The 19,662-nt window shown below is 52.3% G+C and overlaps 1 protein-coding gene across 6 annotated transcripts in view; it reads right to left on the minus strand.

Moving 5' to 3' along the window:
* Window positions 1-19,303, minus strand: part of PLEKHM2 (pleckstrin homology and RUN domain containing M2) — a 93,627-nt gene extending 74,324 nt beyond the window's left edge. Inside the window, exons 1-2 of one of the 6 annotated variants that reach the window (XM_075906324.2) lie at window positions 18,869-19,296; window positions 18,128-18,253 (exon numbers count right to left, since the gene is read on the minus strand). In XM_075906324.2, coding sequence (XP_075762439.2) covers window positions 18,128-18,253; window positions 18,869-18,928 — 186 coding nt within the window. In that variant the 5' untranslated portion in view covers window positions 18,929-19,296. Of the gene's footprint in view, window positions 1-18,127; window positions 18,254-18,868 lie in introns of all 6 variants that reach the window. The other 5 variants (XM_075906323.2, XM_089773149.1, XM_075906327.2 and 2 more) reach the window with 5 other exon arrangements.
* Window positions 19,304-19,662: the final 359 nt, after the last annotated feature.

Below are 19,662 nucleotides of genomic sequence, written 5' to 3' on the forward strand. Positions count from 1 at the left end.
GAATAGGGAACTGCAGGAAACCCTACAGAGGTTTTCACGAGTCCTGACGGAGACACCGGGTCGGACCAACCCGATCCAACACCCAATCGTGACCGAACCCGGCTGTCCTGTAAGAGAGCCAGTCAGGCCACTACCCCGGAAGCTATGGGGGACAGTGCACGACGAGTTGGGCAAAATGCTGCAATGGGAAGTGATAGAAGAATCCCGCAGCGCGTGGAGGAGCCCCATCGTGCTGGTCCCCAAGAGCGATGGCACCGTCCGGTTCTGCATCGATTTCAGGAAGGTCAACGCGGTGTCCGTGTTCGATGCTTACCCGATGCCGAGGATAGACGAATTACTGGAAAGGCTGGGGGCCGCCCAATACTTGTCTACCATTGACCTGTCGAAGGGATACTGGCAAATCCCACTGAGGAAAGAGGCCCACGAGAAGACAGCATTCTCCACGCCGTTTGGCCTATACCAGTTTAAACAGATGCCCTTCGGTCTATATGGAGCTGCCGCCACATTCCAGAGACTGATGGACCAAGTGCTCCGACCCCACGGGACGTACGCGGCAGCATATATAGATGACATAATTATCTTTAGCACAATGTGGGCCGAGCACCTGCAGCAGATAGAAGCGGCGTTATCCTCGTTACGAGAGGCCGGACTCACCGCTAACCCCGCAAAGTGTCATTTTGGCCAACGGGAAGTTTCATACTTAGGGTACACGGTGGGGGGAGGACGAATACAGCCCCAAATCGGGAAAATTGAGGCCTTACGGGACTATCTAGCCCCAACCACGAAGCACCAGGTCCGGCAGTTTCTGGGGCTTGCCAGTTATTACAGGCGTTTTGTGCCAGACTTTGCAACCTTGGCGGCCCCGCTGACGGACTTAACCAAAAACGCGGCCCCCCAAAAAGGTACGATGGGACCCCAAGTGTGCCCAGGCCTTTGAAACCCTAAAGCAGCGGCTGACCCAGGCCCCCGTGCTGGCACAGCCCGATTTTTCTCGCCCCTTTGTTTTACAAACAGACGCCTCCGAGCGCGGGCTCGGTGCCGTGTTGTCCCAGGGGGAAGGAGAGGAGGAGCATCCAATTGTGTATGTGAGCCGCAAGCTGCTCCCACGGGAGCAGCGGTATTCAACAATAGAAAAGGGGGCCTTGGCGGTTAAGTGGGCCGTTGATATGTTACGCTATTATCTCCTAGGCAACACGTTCATGGTGGTGACCGACCACGCCCCTCTCCGGTGGCTCCTGGCCATGAAGGACGCCAACCCCCGCATCCAGAGGTGGTACCTGGCGCTGCAGCCCTATCGTTTTAAAGTGAGCCACCGGGCGGGGAGAGACCACGGGAACGTGCACTTTTTTTTCCAGGATCCCCGATGGAGCACAGGAGGGGCAAGGGGGGGGAGCAGCGAGACTTGACGGGGGAGGTGTGTGACGGGGCGAGCCGCCTCCTCCCCACCGATGCCGGCCCGCCCCACACCGAACCCGCGGTCGCCCTGACTCTCCTGGGAACCACCCGGGGAGCGGGGACGAACCGCGGTGCCTGCTCCACCGCCGCGGCCCAGCTGACGAGCGGCGCGGCGGGGGTGTGGCTGGCGGAAGAGCATGGACGCGCGGAGGGGGAGGGGCCAATGGGCGCGGCGCCTGACGTCATCAGGGCCAGACGCCGGCGCGATCTTTTTGAAAAGCCCCATGGAGCCGGAGAGGGGGAGAGAGCAGAGGGGAGCGGAGAGTGAGGGGGAAAGGGAGAGGTAGAGAAAGCAGGAACGAGCGGAGGAGGGTGGAGAGAGATTGGTACAGCACGGGAAGGGTGGGTGGAGGCAGCACGGACCCGTGGAGGCCACGGGGGTAGTGGATAGGGGGTAGGAAGAAGCCCAGGGCGGGTGAACCCGGCGAGCTGGTGCGCTTCGAGCAAGCGCCCCACCAGCGAGACAGGTCTCCGCTCACCTGTCCTTAGAGTCCTGGGTTGGGGTCCGGGAGAGGGGGTGGGCCCGGACCCCTTACCCCGCCTCGGGGTGCTATCACCAAGGGGCTGACCGGAGAACCCGAGACAACAGGGAGAGAGACTGGACTCGCCTGTTACAGTGAGGATAGAGTCGCAGAACTCAGCCACCAGTTGTGCTGTGGCATCTTCAGGGATACTGTTCCTGACAGCTTGTACTCCATCTACATGTGGGATGTTTGTGCAGATGGTGCAGTTTCTTAGTGTATTCCTCAGTGGGATCTGAGGAGAGTGGCCTGTAGAATTTGGTATTGGAGAGTTGTCTGGCAGCCTCCTTTTGGTAGTCAGGCCTGTTCATGATGACAACAGCACCTCCTTTGTCAGCCTCTTTGATTCTAATGTCAGAGTTGTTCCGGAGGCTGTGGATGGCGTTGCGTTCTGCACGACTGAGGTTACAAGGCAAGCGATGCTGAACTTAGTGCTACACTGACCAGAGCTTTGCTGTGGCTTTCATGGAATGGAATAAAGATTTCTTTGAACCACATGAATTTCATTTATTAAACACAAAGTAAATGTAGGACACCCGTGGATTTGCACTATGAGAGACAGAGAGGGAGAGTGGGGGAGGCAGGAGGTAAGACATGGCCCAAGAATGTCACAGGGTTGCATATGTCCATGGCTCATATGTACCCCACTGTCTGATGTGCTGTAGAAGGGAGGCTGCAATTCATCAGGGCTAAGCTGCATGCAGCTTGGTGTTGACTGTATCAGCACCCTGCAGGAATCTGCATGTGTGGATGTAGGTCAGGCAGGTGTGGCGAGTGGCATGTGGCATCCAGGGACATCATGGTAGGTGAGGTAAGGGGGAGTATTGGAAAAAGTTTTGGGACACTGGCTGCAGGGGGGCCAGTCATGCAGCTGCTCCCTGTGCAGTGCTAGCAGCACCTCCAGTTGTTCGCTTGCCGCTTCATAATGCTGGGGAGCCGCTGCATGCTCCCCTTGCACCCCTCCCCCATCGCTGTCCCTCCACTCCTGCTGTTGTCTGGCTTTGGCGTCCGTGTGGCTCACAGCAGCTCACAAACATGCCTCTAGTTTTTCTGGGGCGCTTGTCGGACACTCTGCAGGAGTCAGGCCCTCCTGAGGCTGGCGTTCGAGGACAAAACTGCAACGGTTCACAGGCGGCCCAGAACAGAGACAGCGCTGCCCTAGCTGCTCTGAAACGCTTCCCTGTCCACACACCTAGCACTGCCTGTCCCCGAGGGAGCAGCCATAATACACAGGGACCCCCCCAACGGTATGTTCCCCACTACGGGCTCCAAGGGAAACCCTAGCAGCAGCTGGCCACAGAAATCCTTGGTGCAGGGGCTTTCCTTGAAGCTGCGCTCTGGGCAGGAGCGCACTGAGGGAGGGAGCGGAGCCTTAGGAATAGCCACACTGCAGGACATTGCGCTGCTGCGGGTGAAGGGGAAGTGGAGGAGGGTCTTTTACTTGACTGCATGAGGCTTGTCTTTGCACAGCGAAGGTCCCCTCCCCCGCTGAGGGACTGTCAGCCTTCGGGGCCAAATACCACGTTGCCACTGCCAGCTACTCGGAGGGCAAGGGTGGCCCCACAGCTGCATGAGGCATTCGAGGAGGTCTGGGAGGCAGATTACTGAGACGCAAGAGGTTGCATCAGTGGTCTGTTCACTGTCTGACTTGCCCTCTGAGGGTAGCAGCACCCCCCCAAGCCCAGCCTCCTTTCTCTACCCCTCCTGGTCCCAGCATGTTGCTTCCCGACCACTTACTCACCTCTTCAGGAGCCAAAGCCTCTATGGATTTCCTCTGGCTCTGGGTCCCTCTCCCCCATGCACACAGCCGTAACTCCTCCTCCTGGCCCCGGCATTCTCAATGCCCCCCCGAGGGCTGAGTAGAGGCGGGGTCACCTCCAAGTATATCATCCCGCTCTTTGTAGCGCCGCTGGCAGCACAGGAGCAACAGTTTGCTCCCTGCACCTTCAGCTCCTTCACTTGACCCTACACTGCAGTGTGTCCCGGCCGTGGCCCCTTTCGATCATGCATCTACAGCTATGACCATAGATATTGTAATTCCTATGGCTGGAGCACAGCTGGGACCACACTGCCTCCTCCCCCAAATGCTGATGAGGTCAGCATGACTTCAAGCTGGGAATCTCCTGGTGCATGCAGCAGGCCTGGCCAGCTGGAAAGATGCACTAGAACACCATGCCTTGCCAAGTAAACAGGAAAGGGCTTTCAAATTGCAAAAAGGCGGCAAGGGCAGGTCTTGGCCACCTGAGCAGGGCAGCAGAGTTCAAGCAGATGACCAGAGAGGCCAGAACAGGCCATGTGGGAGGGGGGCTGGAAGCCAACTGGGATGCAGTACTACACCATGCTGTCCACACTGGCGCCCCAGGGCTGTATCCAGAGCACAGCAACCTCTATGCTTCTTGCAGAGATGGTTTACCTAGAGCAGTGGCTCCCAACTTTGAGAAGATGGACCCCCTTTCAATCTACAGGCAGTCCCCGAGTTACGAACAGGGCTTTCTCACCCCGGAGCTCGCAGGCAGAGGGACCGCCCAGAGCGCAGCGGTCCCGCCACCTCGACCTCCGGGGCGAGAAAAGTGTGGTAGAGCCGCTTTGCTCCTGGTGCCTCTGGTCTGCTGGGGACCATCTCCAGCAGACCAGGGACACCCAGAGCAAAGCCGGGGAGGCAGAGGGGTCCCGCGCCTCTGAGGCTTTGCTCTGGCAAAGCCGGGGAGGTGCGGGACTCCGCCGCCGCTGCCGCTTTGCTCCCGGTGCCTCTGGTCTGCTGGGGACCGTCTCCAGCAGCCCAGGGACACCTGGAGCAAAGCCGGGGAGGCGCGGGACTCCGCCGTCGCTGCGGCTTTGCTCCCCGTGTCCCTGGTCTGCTGGGGGTGGGGGCGCGCACCTAGTGCCCCCCCCCCAGCAGACCAGGGAGACGTGGAGCAAAGCCCCAGGCCTGTGGTAGAGCAGGTGGGGCGCTGCCGGTTGGTCCCGCAGCACCGCTCCTTGGCGCTACTGGACCAACCCAGCAGCACCCGAGCTGCTCTGCCCCAGGCGTCCCCAAGTCAGCCGCTGCTGAAACTGACCAGCTGGGGCTTCCTGGAATCAGCCGCTGATCAGTTTCAGTAGCAGCTGACTTGGGGATGCCTGGGGTTCTTAAGTTGAATCTGTATGTAAGTCAGAACTGGCGTCCAGATTCAGCCGCTGTTGAAACTGATCAGTTTCAGCAGCGGCTGAATCTGGAGGCCAGTTCCGACTTACATACAGATTCAACTTAAGAACAAACCTACAGTCCCTATCTTGTACGTAACCCGGGGACTGCCTGTATTAACATTTTACTCCCCTCCCCCAACAATATAGCTGTGCCTGCAGCCTGCAAGTCCCTCAGCCACTGGGGAAGCAAGGCAGTTTGAAGGACGCGCTGGCTGCGAGAGGCTCTGTGAGTACCCCCTACAGTACCGCCGCAAGCCCCCAGGGGTCCGCGGAGCACAGGCGGGAACCGCTGACCTAGTGCACGCTAGCGGCAGAGCTAGTGCATCCTAAGTGCTCTGCCAGTGTGGACACGGTGCAGGTTACAGCCCTGCAGGCTTACCACTGTGCAGGAACTTGCCAGTGTAGACTTGTGACGTAGTGGGGGTACCTGGCTGGTTTCTATGCTGCTGGCTCTGGGGTAACCCCCACTGGCTGTCGTGGGGACCACGACCCAGCAAAACAGGATGAGTCACTATGCAAACCAGTGGCCAGACACCCCCCATGGAGAGGAACAAAGGAAGGTGGAATGCTGCCTTGGCTGGGGGGCAGGGCTGGAAGTTAGTGAGTTGGTTGCTGGCTGTCGGAGGGCATGGAGGAGAGCCTAGGGGAAGGGGCTGGAGTTTAGGGGCCCAGTCTCCCCCATCTCAAGGGGGCCTGAGGCATCCTAGCCCAGTTCCTGTAACCAGATTACATCTGTGCTGCGCTGTGCTGGAGGAGCAATAAACCACCCTCAATTCCACTGGCTGGTGCAGTCTGTTTGTGCCATTTCGGGGTGCAGGAGACGGGGAACCCCCAACGCGCCGTCACAAGACTACGGCCATAAAATCCCCTTTAAAAAATTAATCAGTTAAATGTTACATTTAACCAGTTAATTGGGATCCCACAGACGGGCTGGAGCAGCCCCCAACCCAGGGGCCGGCCTGGCCCACCATGGGCTGCAGCGTGGCAGGTTCAGCAAGGCCAGAGTGCCCCCTGCCTGCAGCATGACCGGGTGTGCCCGGCAAGGCTAGACCAGCCCCCTGCCTGCAGCATGGCCGGGTGGGCCCGGCAAGGCTAGACCAGCCCCCTGCCTGCAGCATGGCCGGGTGGGCCCGGCAAGGCTAGACCAGCCCCCTGCCTGCAGCATGGCCGGGTGGGCCCGGCAAGGCTAGACCAGCCCCTTGCCTGCAGCACGGCCCGGTGGGCCCGGCAAGGCTAGACCAGCCCCCTGCCCGCTGGTTAACTGCTTACGAGGCTAACTGGTTACCTCTTTAAAAAGAAGGCAACCCACAGAAACGTGTTGGGGACAGTTTAACCTGCCCGGACACTCATGAATGGATCTCCAAGTTACCGGGTTGTTTCAGGTCAGCAGCGAACAGGACAGCAGCGATGGTTGGTGATGGGTCTGCTGTTGTTAACTTCACAGTGTGTGCCATGTCTGTCTTCCTCCCAGAAGAAAGAACGGATTTCATCTGCACTAAGTAGAAGTTGGTCGCCATCTTGGAAGAAAAAATTAGAGGAAGCCCAAGTGTCGACCCTACGCTCGATCAGAGAGGATGAAGACTTCCTCGATAGAAGGCAGCATTTAATCCTTCAAGCACGGCAGGCGGAAGAGCCAGAGAGGGCAGTACGGGACCAGGAAGAGAACTGGCAGCATGTAACTTCTAGAAGGGGAAAAAGGCCAGCACGGGAATCCCCTGATGCTACAGAGGTAAGTAATCGCTTTCAGGCTCTCTCCACAGGCTCTCTCCACAGGCTCTGCAGTGCTGAATGCTTTGGAATGGACCTCACAAGGAAGAAACCGCAAGGGGACATGGGATGCGTAGTCCCAGGGATGGGGGTTCCATGGCCATCACCCCCAAAAGAAAACGACGGGTGGTGGTGGTCGGGGACCCCCTCCTAAGAGGGATTGAGCCATCCCTCTGCCGTCCGGACCTGGAATCTCAAGAGGTGTGCTGCTTACCGGGAGCTCGCATTCAGGATGTGACTGAGAGGCTTAGCAATCTGATCAAACCTTCGGATCGCTACCCCTTCCTGCTTCTCTATGTGGGAACTAACGATACAGCCCAGAATGACCTTGAGTGGGTTACTGCGGATTATGTAGCACTAGGAAGAAGGATCCAAGAATTCGGAGCACAAGTGGTGTTCTCGTCCATCCTCCCTGTCTAAGGGAAAGGACTGGGCAGGGATTGTCAAATTGAGGATGTAAATGCATGGTTGCGCAGGTGGTGTCGCAGAGAGGGCTTTGGTTTCTTCAACAAGGGGACTCTGTTCCAGGCACAAGGATCGTTAGGAAGAGATGGGATCCACCTAACGAAGAGAGGAAGAAGCATCTTCGCGGGCAGGCTTGCAAACCTAGTGAAAAGGGCTTTAAACTAGGTTTGTCGGGGGACGGTGACCAAAACCCTGAGGGGAGTTGGAAAGTCGGATACCGGGAAGAAATGCAAAGATGAACAAGCAACAAAGGAGGACCCCTGATTCGAATGGAGAAGATAGCACAATCAACTGGTTATCTGAGGTGTTTGTACACTAATGCGAGAAGCCTGGGCAACAAACAGGGAGAACTGGAGGCCCTGGCCCAGTCCAAGAAATATGATTTAATTGGGATAACAGAGACTTGGTGGGATGACTCGCATGACTGGAGCGCTGTCATGGAAGGGTAGAGACTGTTCAGGAAGATCAGGCAGGGGAGAAAAGGAGGAGTTGCTGCACTATATGTAAGAGAGCTCTATGATTGCTCAGAGCTCTAGTATTTAGAGGGAGAAAAGCCTGTTGAGAGTCTATGGGTTAAGTTTAAAGGTGGAAGCAACAGCAGTGATGTTGTGGTTGGTGTTTGCTACAGGCCACTGAATCAGGTGGATGAGGTAGATGAGGCTTTCTTCGGACAACTGAGAGAAGCTTCGAGATCGCAGGCCCTGGTTCTCGTGGGGGACTTTAATCACCCTGACATCTGTTGGGAGACCAATACAGCAATACACAGGCAATCCAGGAACTTTTTGGAGAATGTTGGGGATAACTTCTTGGCACAAGTGTTGAAGGATCCGACCTGGGGCCGTGCGCAGCTTGACCTTCTGCTCACAAACAGGGAGGAACTAATAGGGGAAGTGGAGGTGAGTGACAACCTGGGAAGCAGTGATCATGAGATGGTAGATTTCAGGATCCTGACCAAAGGAAGGAAAGAGAGTAGTAAAATACACACCTTAGACTTCAAAAAAGCAGATTTTGACTCCCTCAGAGATCTGATGGGCAGAATCCCCTGGGATGCTAACATGAAGGGGAAAGGAGTCCAGGACAGCTGGCAGTATTTTAAAGAAGCCTTATTGAAGGCACAGAAAGAAACCATCCCGATGCGTAGCAAGAGAGGCAAACATGGTAAGAGACTGGATTGGCTTACAGGGGAAATCCTTGGTGAACTTAAGCACAAAAAGGAAGCTTACAAAGAGTGGAAACTTGGACAAATGACCAGGGAGGGGTTTAAATGTACAGCTCGAGAATGCCGGGGGGTTATCAGGAAGGCGAAAACGCAAATGGAATTGCGACTGGCTAAGGATGTGAAGGATAACAAGAAAGGTTTCTACAGGCATGTTAACAAGAAGAAGGTGATCAGAGAGGGTGCGCGGCCCCTACTGGATGAAGGAGGGAAGCGCTGGGGTGGGTTCTCTAGGGAGGTGGTGGAATCTCCATCCCTAGAGGTGTTTAAGTCTCGGATTGACAAAGCCCTGGCCGGGTTGATTTAGTTGGGATTGGTCCTGCCTAGCGCAGGGGGCTGGACTTGATGACCTTCTGAGGTCTCTTCCAGCTCTATGGTTCTATGATTCCATGATTCTAGGTCAATTCCACAAGCCAAACACACGGGGAAGCCTTAGAACTTAACCCATCAGAAAGGTCTGAATAAAGACATTCCCTGGCCAGCACACTGCCTGCCACATCCAATGACGTACAACACCACACAATGGGCACTTCAGAACGATTTGCACCTTCTCTCTCAGCGTCATGTAACACGAACATTCTAACTCACTATCCCCTTCCTTCCCCCATCTGCCATCCCCTATTTATTTTGGAACTGGACTCTGAGGAAGTGGGCTGTACACACGAAAGCTCATGACGCCATCTCCGAGCTTTGTTAGTCTTTAAAGATGCTGCTAGACTATTGGTTGATTTTTAAAGGTTTTCCAGTTACAGACTAACTCAGCTACCCCCCTGAAGCTGGTTAACCCTTTACATTCCTGGTGTAGACTTGGCCACTGTGTTTTGCAAGGCTCTTGATCTGCAGTGGGGAACTATAAAGCCCCTTTCCTGACTTTGTGCTTGATTAACAGCGGGGTTGCAACACAAGCCTGCACGCGAATGCAGTGATTGGAAGGGGAGGCTGATAATGTAACTTCAATTGCACTGGGTTTCTTTCAGTCTGCATTTCCAACCTCTCAACCCCACCCAGAGTGGCTGATACATCTTCAATCAGGCACCTTTCTTTGAACAGGCAATACTTCAACTGTTAGCAAAGTCATAACTGGAGACAGTTAGTAGGCCCTTGTAAGCTGAGCACTTGGAGAACACTCAGGAGAGACTGAAATGCCGCACAGATGACAGCATGTGTTTCTATTGATGGTGCACATCCACACTTGCCTTGGTGGGCATAACAAAATTTATTCTGCACATGGATGGAAAAAATTAGAGTGAATATTATTAGTGGGTAGCACGTGTGAGCCATTGGGATGATGTTCCACAGCAAACTTGTGTTTGCTGCTAGACAGGGGAGCCCGGTATGTTAGGGAGGAGAAGACACTACCCCCATCTACAGCCCAGCCCACACTCTGGCTCCAGAGCACCTGCTGTAGGTGTTCTGGGGGCACAGTGTTGCTGCCCCCCTCCTCTCCCGTGTCCACCCTCCCAGTGCTCCGGAGCTGGGGTCACGCCCTGCGCCCTCTGCGGGGCTGAAGAGGCTGGGCCGGGCTGCATTCTCCTCCCTCCCCTGGTGCTCTGGGGCTGGAGAGGCTGAGCCAATCCGAGCGGCGGGGCCTCCCCCGGTGCTGGAGAGGCTGGACCACGCTGTGTGGCGCACCCTCCTCCCTCCCTGGGTGCTCCGGGGCTGGAGAGGCAAGGCTGGGCTGGGGCAGGCCAGGCCCCACACCCTCCTCTGGAGCTGGGGCCATGCTGCCCACCCCCGCTCCAAAGGCTGGGGCGAGCCTACGCACGCCCACCCACTCCCCTTCCTGTGGTTGGCGGGGGAGAGTGTGCGCGCAGCACGCTGCCCTGCCTCCCCATGGGGGTCCGGAAAGTGGTGGGGCCTTCACCAATCGCCCATGCTGCTAAGAGCTTGCTCTTTCACCCAGCACTGACACACATGTACTGAGCCTGTGCAGGGCTTTCATTGAGCCGGGTCGCTGTAGATTGCCCACTAGGTGGTCCCCAAGCTACGAATGGGTTATGGACCAAACACTTGGCCGTAACTCAAAGCGCTCGGAAGTCGGGTCCCATTGGGTTACACTGTGACCGCGCTGTTCGTAAGCGCGGGTTGCGTTTGTAAGTCGAGGACTGCCTTTATGACTGCTCTATGGGCGGTTTGGTCGTAACTCGGGGACCGGCTGTACTATGGAGCACTTGCAGTGAAACCGGGAGCTTTTCAAGCCCATAATTCGTTATGAACACAGCCTGAAAAGCCTCGTCTAGCCATGTGACCCCAATGACAGCAGCTGGCTGGAGGCTTGGCGGTGAGAACGCCGTGGAAGAAATTTCAGGAGTGATCCTGTGGCTCTATGAGGGAAAGCACAAGGAACAGAGCTCTTGTCTAATGCCCCGGTCTAGGCCAAGCCCAGTAACTGAAGCTGAGGGAGGAGGCAGGGGACTGAGCTAAGGAATGAAGATGGGGGACCAGAAGAATGAAGATGAGCACAGCCTGCCTAGAACATCAGAAGGGCCACACTGAGCCCGGCTAGCCCAGGAGCCTGTCTTCCAGCACTGCCTGCTGCCAGGTGTCCCAGAGGGAATGAACAGTGCAGGCAAGCATCAAGTGAGCCCTCCCCCTCTTTCTGGCAGAGGCTAGAGACAGTCAGAGCAGGGGGTGGCTAACAGCCATTGATGGACCTATCTGCCACTAATTTATCTTGTTCTTTTTTATCAGAGGGGTAGCCATATTAGTCTGAATCTGCAAAAGCGGCGAGGAGTCTGGTGGCACCTTATTCAGTTAGTCTATAGGGTGCCACAGGACTCCTCGCCGCTTGTTCTTTTTTGCATCCTGTTGCAGTTTTGGCCTTCACATCTTCTGGCAACAATTTCCACGAGCTGACTGTGCGTTGTGTGAAGAAACACTTCTCATTTGTCTGAAACCTGCTGCCTGTTCATTTCATTGGGTGTCCCCTGGATCTTGTGTTATGGGAAGGAGTAACTAACTCTTCTTCATTCACTTTTTGTACATCAGTCAAGATTTTATAGACCTGTATCACAGCCCTTCTTAGGCATCTCTTTTCCAAGATGAAAAATCCCAGTTTTATTACTCTCTTCTCAAACAGAAGCTGTTTCATACCCCTAATATTTGTTGTTGCTCTTCTCTATGCCTTTTCCAATTCCAGTATCTTTTCTGAGATGGAGCAATCACATCTGCATACAGTATTCAAAGATGTGGACGTACCATGAATTTATTTTCTGATGATATTTTCTGTTTTATTAGCGATCCCTTTCCTAATGAATCCCAATGTTCTGTTGGCTTTTTGGCTGCTGATGCACATTGAACCGATGTTTCCAAAGAACTGTCCACAATGACTTCAAGATCTCTTTCTGGAGCAGCAACAGCTAATTTAGATCCCATCATTTTGTATGTACAGTTGGGATTATGTTTTCCAATGTGCATTACTTTGCATTTATCAACACTGAAATCCATTTTATGGTGCCCATTCACCCAGTGTTGTAGGATCTCGTTGTAACTCTTGGAAGTCTGAAGTTATTGTGTTCATGAATAAGATTTATAATAAATATAGTGAATTTGGAAGGGCAGCACTGCAACTCTGGTAAGCTCAGCAGCAGGAGGCTAGAAGGTATTTCTATCCGTGAACAACTCCTACAGCAGGTACCTTTCTTCATTATTACTTATCCCAGGTCTGTTTTATTGGATTTCACTTCCTGATGTAGATTCAATCGATTAAAGGAGACAGAGAATCTCATTTTGCTGTCAAAGATCAACAGAATTAGTCATTCCATACTCTTATCTTCTGGGTTCCAACAAAACTAGCTTCTTTCAGCAAGAGTCAGAAAGATGACCATGATATGAAGAACATGCAAAACTTTTGCACAGGTAGGATACACTATCTGGAATTGTGTCCCCAGTGTAATTGAATAGTCGTGTAAACTCATGAAAACTTAGCGGTTACAAGACTATTCGATAGTTCCCGGGGCAGGGCTGGCAGCCAGCGCGCTCCAGCCCCTCCCCCCCGAGGGAGCCCCCTGCTATCCCGCACTGTATCAGAGGCAGCAGCGCAGGGTGGCACGTGGGAGTCAGTTTAAAAACCAGCTCCCCGCACAGAACAGCTGCCTGCTGCTCCGCATCACTGCCTCTGTGCCAGAGGCAGCCATGCGAGGTGGCAGCAGCCCCTGTCCACGGAGGGTCCAAGCTCCCCGCAGACAGAGGTTGCTCCATGGGGAGCTCGGACCCCCTGCAGACAAGGGCTGCTGCCGCAAAATAATTCAAATTAGTTACAGAAACAGTAACGGAAGCTTTATTTGATAGTTAGTTATTTAATGCCTATTACGTCCGCTGGCATGTAGGGCAGCAATGAAGGTTCTCCATTTTTGTTTGTCTTTGGCCATCTTCTCCAGTGCGCCCCAGTTGTAATGCATTCTCTTCATGTCTGCCGCAACAGTGCGCTGCCATGTTGTCTTGGGCCTCCCACGTTTCCGTCATCCTTCAGGCGTCCAGTGAAGTGCTATCTTTACAATGGTGTCTGCCTCCCTTCTCATCCATCTCCAGCGTCTTCTCATAATCATAGTGGCCATGTCCTCCTGGTGGCATCACAGGAGCAGGTCGTGGTTGGAGAATGTTTTCGGCCAAAAGATGCGAAGTATCTTACAAAGGCTAGTGGTGTGAAAGGATGAGAGCTTGGCTTTACTTGATAGGAGTTAACAAAACAAATATGAACGCCAAAAAAGGTATGTGAATACATTCTTAAAACGTAAATATTATCTGCTAATACCATAAATATTATAAAGAATCAAAATTGATTGCTTGCTATCATTGTCCAAAAAATTTTATGCACCAGCAATTTATTTTGCTTCATTTTTTATTTCAATTTATTTCTAATATTTATTTTGACCAACATTGTTTTGAGATTGTTTTGCACACACGACAACTTTATGTAGCAACATCTTGAGTGTGAAAAGGAAAAACATCTGTTGATTTTAGCAAAAGACTGAAAAACCACAAACATTTTATATCAGCAAGCTTTAACTGACATCAGTTAATTTTCTTCACTAAGAGTTTCTGATTCAAATTTATAATATATGATAATTACTTAATAAAAAGAATAATGCTTGAAGTTGAAATCCTACAAATTTAAAACTGTTCTTTTACTTCCCTTTTGTAAGCACATTAATAAAAAATTCTATGACATATATTTAATTTCTTGAACTTTCCTATAAGTGTAATCTATGCAAAATGACTTTGACCCGTCAGCGACAGGCCTCACCTTCTAGTCTTAAATGAAGCCCAAACCACACTTCAGTCTTGACACTCAGGTCTGACTAGCCTATTATTGGTACAGCTTATGAGACACAGCTGAGCAAGACTGAAGGGTGGCAGGTGACTCCAATGGAAAGCATTCCCGATGTTACAGAAAAAGGCCCTGCTACAGGTCACAAGTTCTTCAGCACATCAGAGGCAGATTCCACAGGAGAGAAAAGCAGGCAAGGTTGGAAATCCCCCCAGCAAGAGCAAGCTAACTGGTTTCCAAGAAAAACTTAAAAAACAAGTAGTCTGGTAGCACTTTAAAGACTAACAAAACATGTCACGAGCTTTCGTGGGCACAGCCCACTTCTTTAGATGACTGGAGTGCTGGAAGTCCAGAACCAAGAATAAATAAGGGAAAGGGGTGGGGGAGGAAAAAAAATTGGAGGGGTGGGGAAGAGGACATTGGGTAGAGAAGTTTCAAAGGGATAGCCAGGCCAGTCTGTAACAGGAAAAATATCGAATAGTCTATTAGCACCTTAAAGACTAAATATTTAAGAGGCTGATAAGAACCATTAGTTTACACTAGGAAAGGAAGAGTACTAACAGCAGATTCTACACAGACATCAAGAGCCACTGGCACCTTCATTGTTTGGTTGGCTGATAATGTGCAAGCCATCCAGTATCACAATTTAGACCATTTGCATGAGAGTTAAACGTGAGAATGAAGTGGAGTTCCAATCCCTCTCTGTATATTTGGCTTGTGGAATTGGGCTGAAAAAAACAGCAAGATCCCTTAATGAGTGTCCAGGTAGATTAAAGTGTTCCCCAACAGGTTTGTGTGTGTTGCCTTTTCGGATATCTGATTTGTGTCCATTGTGTCCATTAATTCTTTCCCATAGGGACTGTCCAGTTTGTCGCAGTGGGGCATTGCTGGCATTTGATGGCATAGATCACATTACTGGATGTGCAGTTAAATGAGCCTCTGATTTGATGGCTGATGTGGTTGGGGCCAGTCATGAAATCGCTTGCATAGATGTGTGCGCACAGTTGGCACCGGGGTTGGTTCCTTGAATGCTTATGATGTAACCATGCTATACAGCTACCGGAAAGGATTGGTTTCAGGTAGAGGGTTGTCTGTAAGCGAGAATAGGCCTTTCCTCCAAGGCCTCAGAGTGAGGGGTCATTTTCCAAGATAGGCTGTAGATTGTGGATAATGCGTTGGAGGGGTTTAAGTTGTGGACTGTAAGTAATGACAAGTGGAATTCTGTTGTTTTCTTTTTTGGGTCTGTCTTGAAGTAGTTCATGTCTGGGTACTTTTTTTGCTCTGCCAATCTGTTTTTTCACTTCACCGGGTGGGTATTTCAATTGTAGGAATGCTCTATATAGATCCTGTAGGAATTTGTCTCGGTCTGTGGGACTGACATAAATCCGGTTGTATCTTAGGGGTTGGCTGTATATAATAGCTAGAGAAATGTGCCTGGGATGGAAGCTAGAGGCATGGAGGTAAGTGTAGCGGTCGGTAAGTTTCCGGTATAGGTTGGTGGAGATTTGTCCATCATTTAATTGTACTGTAGAGTCAAGGAAGTGGATTTCTCATGTGAACTGATCCAGGCTGAGGTTGATGGTGGGGTGGAAGTTGTTGAAATCCTTGTGAAATTCTTCAAGGGTCTCTTTCCCGTGGGTCCATATGATGAAAATGTAATCGATGGAGTGTAAGTAAAGTAAGGGTGTTAGGGGGCAAGAGCTGAGGAAACGTTGTTCACGGTCAGCCATAAAGTCTGTTATGGTATCTAGAAAACTCTAAAATAAAGAAATCTCATCAACATCAAGATGGCTAAAAATCAGGCTTCCACAAATCCTGTATGCACTAACATGACTCTTTGCAGGAAGAAGCAGCCTTTGATTTTTTGTCAAGCTGATCAGCATTGAAGGAATCTTTCACAGAATCCCAGCAGCTAGTGATGCTTTTTCTCGCTCAATTCCTAGTTACACCCTGTCTTGTGCCTTACGAGCCATCCTGCTCACGTGAAAGCTTTGCCCTCACAGTAGAAAGAACTAGAGTACATTTCCAAAAGTTCATTTCTGCTTTCTCTACTAGCAGATGTTCAAACTTTTGTTCAAAGCTTCCCAAATTTTTCTGGAAGATACAGCAACTGAACTTCATTTTAGATGCCTAAATAATTCAACCCATTTATAACTGGGAAAGATCAGCCTGAGAACAACTTCACCTGTGCATTAGGCAGGGCAATAGGTATTTCAAAAGAGAAAGCTTGAAATGACCAATAGACTAGTAGGAAAGAAACCACAGCACTTTGATGGGCTTTGCTATTAGCAGTTTGTATTGAACTATATTATTAGTAGGGATGTAACTACCCATTAAACAGTGAACTGGTCTGTGGCAGGTTTGATCACAGAGGTCCTCTTGAGGCTGTTGCTCAGTGAGCCCCAAAGCACCCCACCACCCTGTCCTGCTTCGGGATGTGAAATCCCTTTTAACTGACTAACAGATTAAATATATTGTTTAACCGGTGAGTGGGAGGGGCTGCTCTAGCTCAGCCGGAGCGGTCCCCTTGCCTGCTGCTGGGCTGGAACATGCCCTCACCCTGCTGCTGGCAGGGGCTGCTCCAGCCTGGCCAGAACAGTCCCTGCCTGCGGCTCCCAACCGGGACACCAAAGTAGCCCCTGCCTGCCCTGGGCCAAGGAACCCTGCAGGCAAGGATTGCACCAGAGCAGCCCCCTGCCTGCACTGAAGGGATCTTTCATAGAGTTAAGCCTTCGCATCTCGGGTCCTGCTTGGCCAAAAACTCTGGTCTCTCCCGGCCATGGCTCAAAGTTGGGGTAACAGCTTCCCAGAAGAGTAAAATGGACACAAACAGCTCAGCTGTGGGACTTGATAGCATCCAAGAATACAACCTAGAAAAGGGACCAAAATCTCAACTAAATCCACCTTATTCCGTAAAAAAGTTTTACACAGAGAAAACTCATAAGGTTTGCTATTTTTATCAGTGCTGTGCCCCACACCGTAACACTGATTTACACAGGGTTTGATGATAAACAAAAGTTTTCTATTAAGTATAAAAAATAGGATTTAAATGATTGCAACTGAAAACATAAGAACGGCCGTACTGGGTCAGACCAAAGGTCTTTCTAAGCCCAGTATCCTGTCTGCCGACAGTGGCCAGCACCAGGTGCCCCAGAGAGGGTGGACTGAAGACAATGATCAAGCCATTTGTCTCCTGCCATCCCTCTCCAGCCTCTGACAAACAGAGGCCAGGGACATTATCCATGAAATTATCTAGCTTCTCTTTAAACTCTGTTATAGTCCTAGTTTCACAGCCTCCTCTGGCAAGGAGTTCCACAGGTTGACTACACGCTGTGTGAAGAACTTTCTTTTATTAGTTTTAAACCTGCTACCCATTAACTTCATTTGGTGTCCTCTAGTTCTTCTATTATGGGAACTAATAAATAACTTTTATTTATCCGCCCTCTCCACACCACTCATGATTTTATAGACCTCTATCATATCCCCCCTCAGTCTCTTTTCTAAACTGAAAAGTCCCAGTCGCTTTAACCTCTCCTCATATGGGACCCATTCCAAACTCCTAATCATTTTAATTGCCCTTTTCTGAACCCTTTCCAAGGCCAAAATATCTTTTTTGAGGTGAGGAGACCACATCTGTACACAGTACTCAAGATGTGGGAGTACCATAGTTTTATACAGGGGCAGTAAGATATTCTGGGTCTTATTTTCTATCTCTTTCTTAATAATTCCCGGCATCCTATTTGTCTTTTTGACAGCCGCTGCACACTGTGTGGAAGTTTTCAGAAAACTGTCCACGATAACTCCAAGATCTCTTTCCTGATTTGTCGTAGCCAAATTAGCCCCCATCATACTGTACGTATAGTTGGGGTTATTTTTCCCGATGTGCATTACTTTACACTTATCCACATTACATTTCATTTGCCATTTTGTTGCCCAATCATTCAGCTTGGTGAGATTTTTTTGGAGTCCCTCACAGTCTGCTTCTGTCTTGACTATCCTAAACAGTTTGGTATCATCCGCAAACTTTACCACCTCACTGCTTACCCCTTTCTCCAGATCATTTATGAATAAGTTGAAAAGGATTGGTCCCAGGACTGACCCTTGGGGGACTACTCTCATTCCCTGACTTAGGTCAGCCCACACACATATTTTCGCCAGCCAATCATGTTTTTCTGTCCACACTTAACATGTTACATAACATTATTTGTAAGCAATGACTTCTGTGGAAAAGGAGGCAGCTCTGCTCACCTGCCTCATCTGCTGGTGCCTGGGGCAGGCAGCAGGACAGGTTGTATGTTTCCCAAGCAATGCACTGTGGGGTGCCCTCCCACAGAATGCAAGACAGGGCTGGGTAAACAGGTTGCGGGGGATGATCTGCAAAGTAGAGGAACTACTTTAGAACTCAGCTAGGGCCTGGGAACTGGCACCGCTCTGCTTGCACATAAGGCTGAAACTCACATGGGATTTAGTTGGGGTTGGTCCTCCTTTGAGCAGGGGGTTGGACTCTAGGACAGCCTGAGCCCTTTTCCAACCCTCATCTTTTGAGTCTATGGCTAAGAACTATGCGGGTGCGAAGGCAGCTAGCACGTGGCATCAACCACATCTACGTGCAGGGTACAACCCTGACAAAAAGCTGTAGGTCAAATGAACCCCAACACCCTGCCCACAGGAGGCTTCAGATCTGCTACAACCTTGAGCCGGGACACAAGCAGGCCAGGCTGCGCTGCCCACCCTCCCTGGCCGGGTCACTATGGTGCAGGGAGCGGAGCCGGGCGAGTCGTGCCCCGTGCGAGTACAGGAGTCTGCAAACGCGCCGTGGACAGGCGGGCGCCAGGCTCGGACCATCCGGTTGAACCCGGCAGAGCGGGCGGCCCGTGGGCAGAGGCGATGCGGTCAGGAGCCGAAATACCTGCAGGGCCCGCAACGCCGAGAGGCTCCCGGGCCCCTGCGGCAGCGGAGCCGTGTCGGGCCCGGCCCGGCCGCTCTCACCTTCTTGACGGACAGCGAGATGTTCTGCAGGATCCGGTCCTTCACCTCGCCCGGCTCCATGGCTCCGTCCCGCCGGCCCGCCGCTCAGCTGAGCCCCGGCGCGCTCATCGCAGGCCCGGCCGGGGAGCCTCGCCCGGCGCAGGGAGGCGGCGCGGAGCCCGGCCGCGCTCGTGACAGGGCCGGGCGGGGAGACGCGGCGAGGGGGCGGCGGCTTCTCGCAGCCAGAGCCAGCCCCTGCGGGGCGCCGCCCGCCGCGCAAAGCCCCGGGCTCGGGCTCGCCCGCCCGGCAGCAGAGCGACCCCAAAACCCGGGGCTGCCAGAGGCCTCGGGTCCGCCCCTCCGGGGGGTGGAGATTCCGCCCTTCCCCGCCCGGGGAAACCGTCCAGCCTAGACCCCCTGTACCGCGAGCCCCTTGCTCCTCCTCTGCCACCCGCCCCTGGGGACCCCGGCAGGGAGCTGCAGGCGGCTCTCAACCCCCCCACTCGTCTCTTCTGTGGCTAAATAAACCCAAATCCCTCAGCCTCTCCGCGCAGGTCATGTGGTAGAACGGAGCCGCCTTACTCTGGCGCAGCTGACACAAAAGCCAGGGCTGTGCAGCACTTTAAAGACTAACAAGATGGCTGAATAGGTGATGAGCTTTCCAGGGCCAGACCTGTACCCTTTGGTATCTATGGTTGTGACCATTCTCTTCCACTGTTTGATCTGAGGAAGTGGGTCTGGCCCACGAAAGCTCATCACCTAATAAACCATCTTGTTAGTCTTTAAAGTGCTACATTGTCCTGTTTTTTCTTATA

The sequence above is a fragment of the Pelodiscus sinensis genome, chromosome 24, assembly GCF_052426305.1.
Source record: "Pelodiscus sinensis isolate ZL-2025 chromosome 24, ASM5242630v1, whole genome shotgun sequence".
In the NCBI taxonomy this organism is placed as follows: Eukaryota; Metazoa; Chordata; order Testudines; family Trionychidae; genus Pelodiscus; species Pelodiscus sinensis.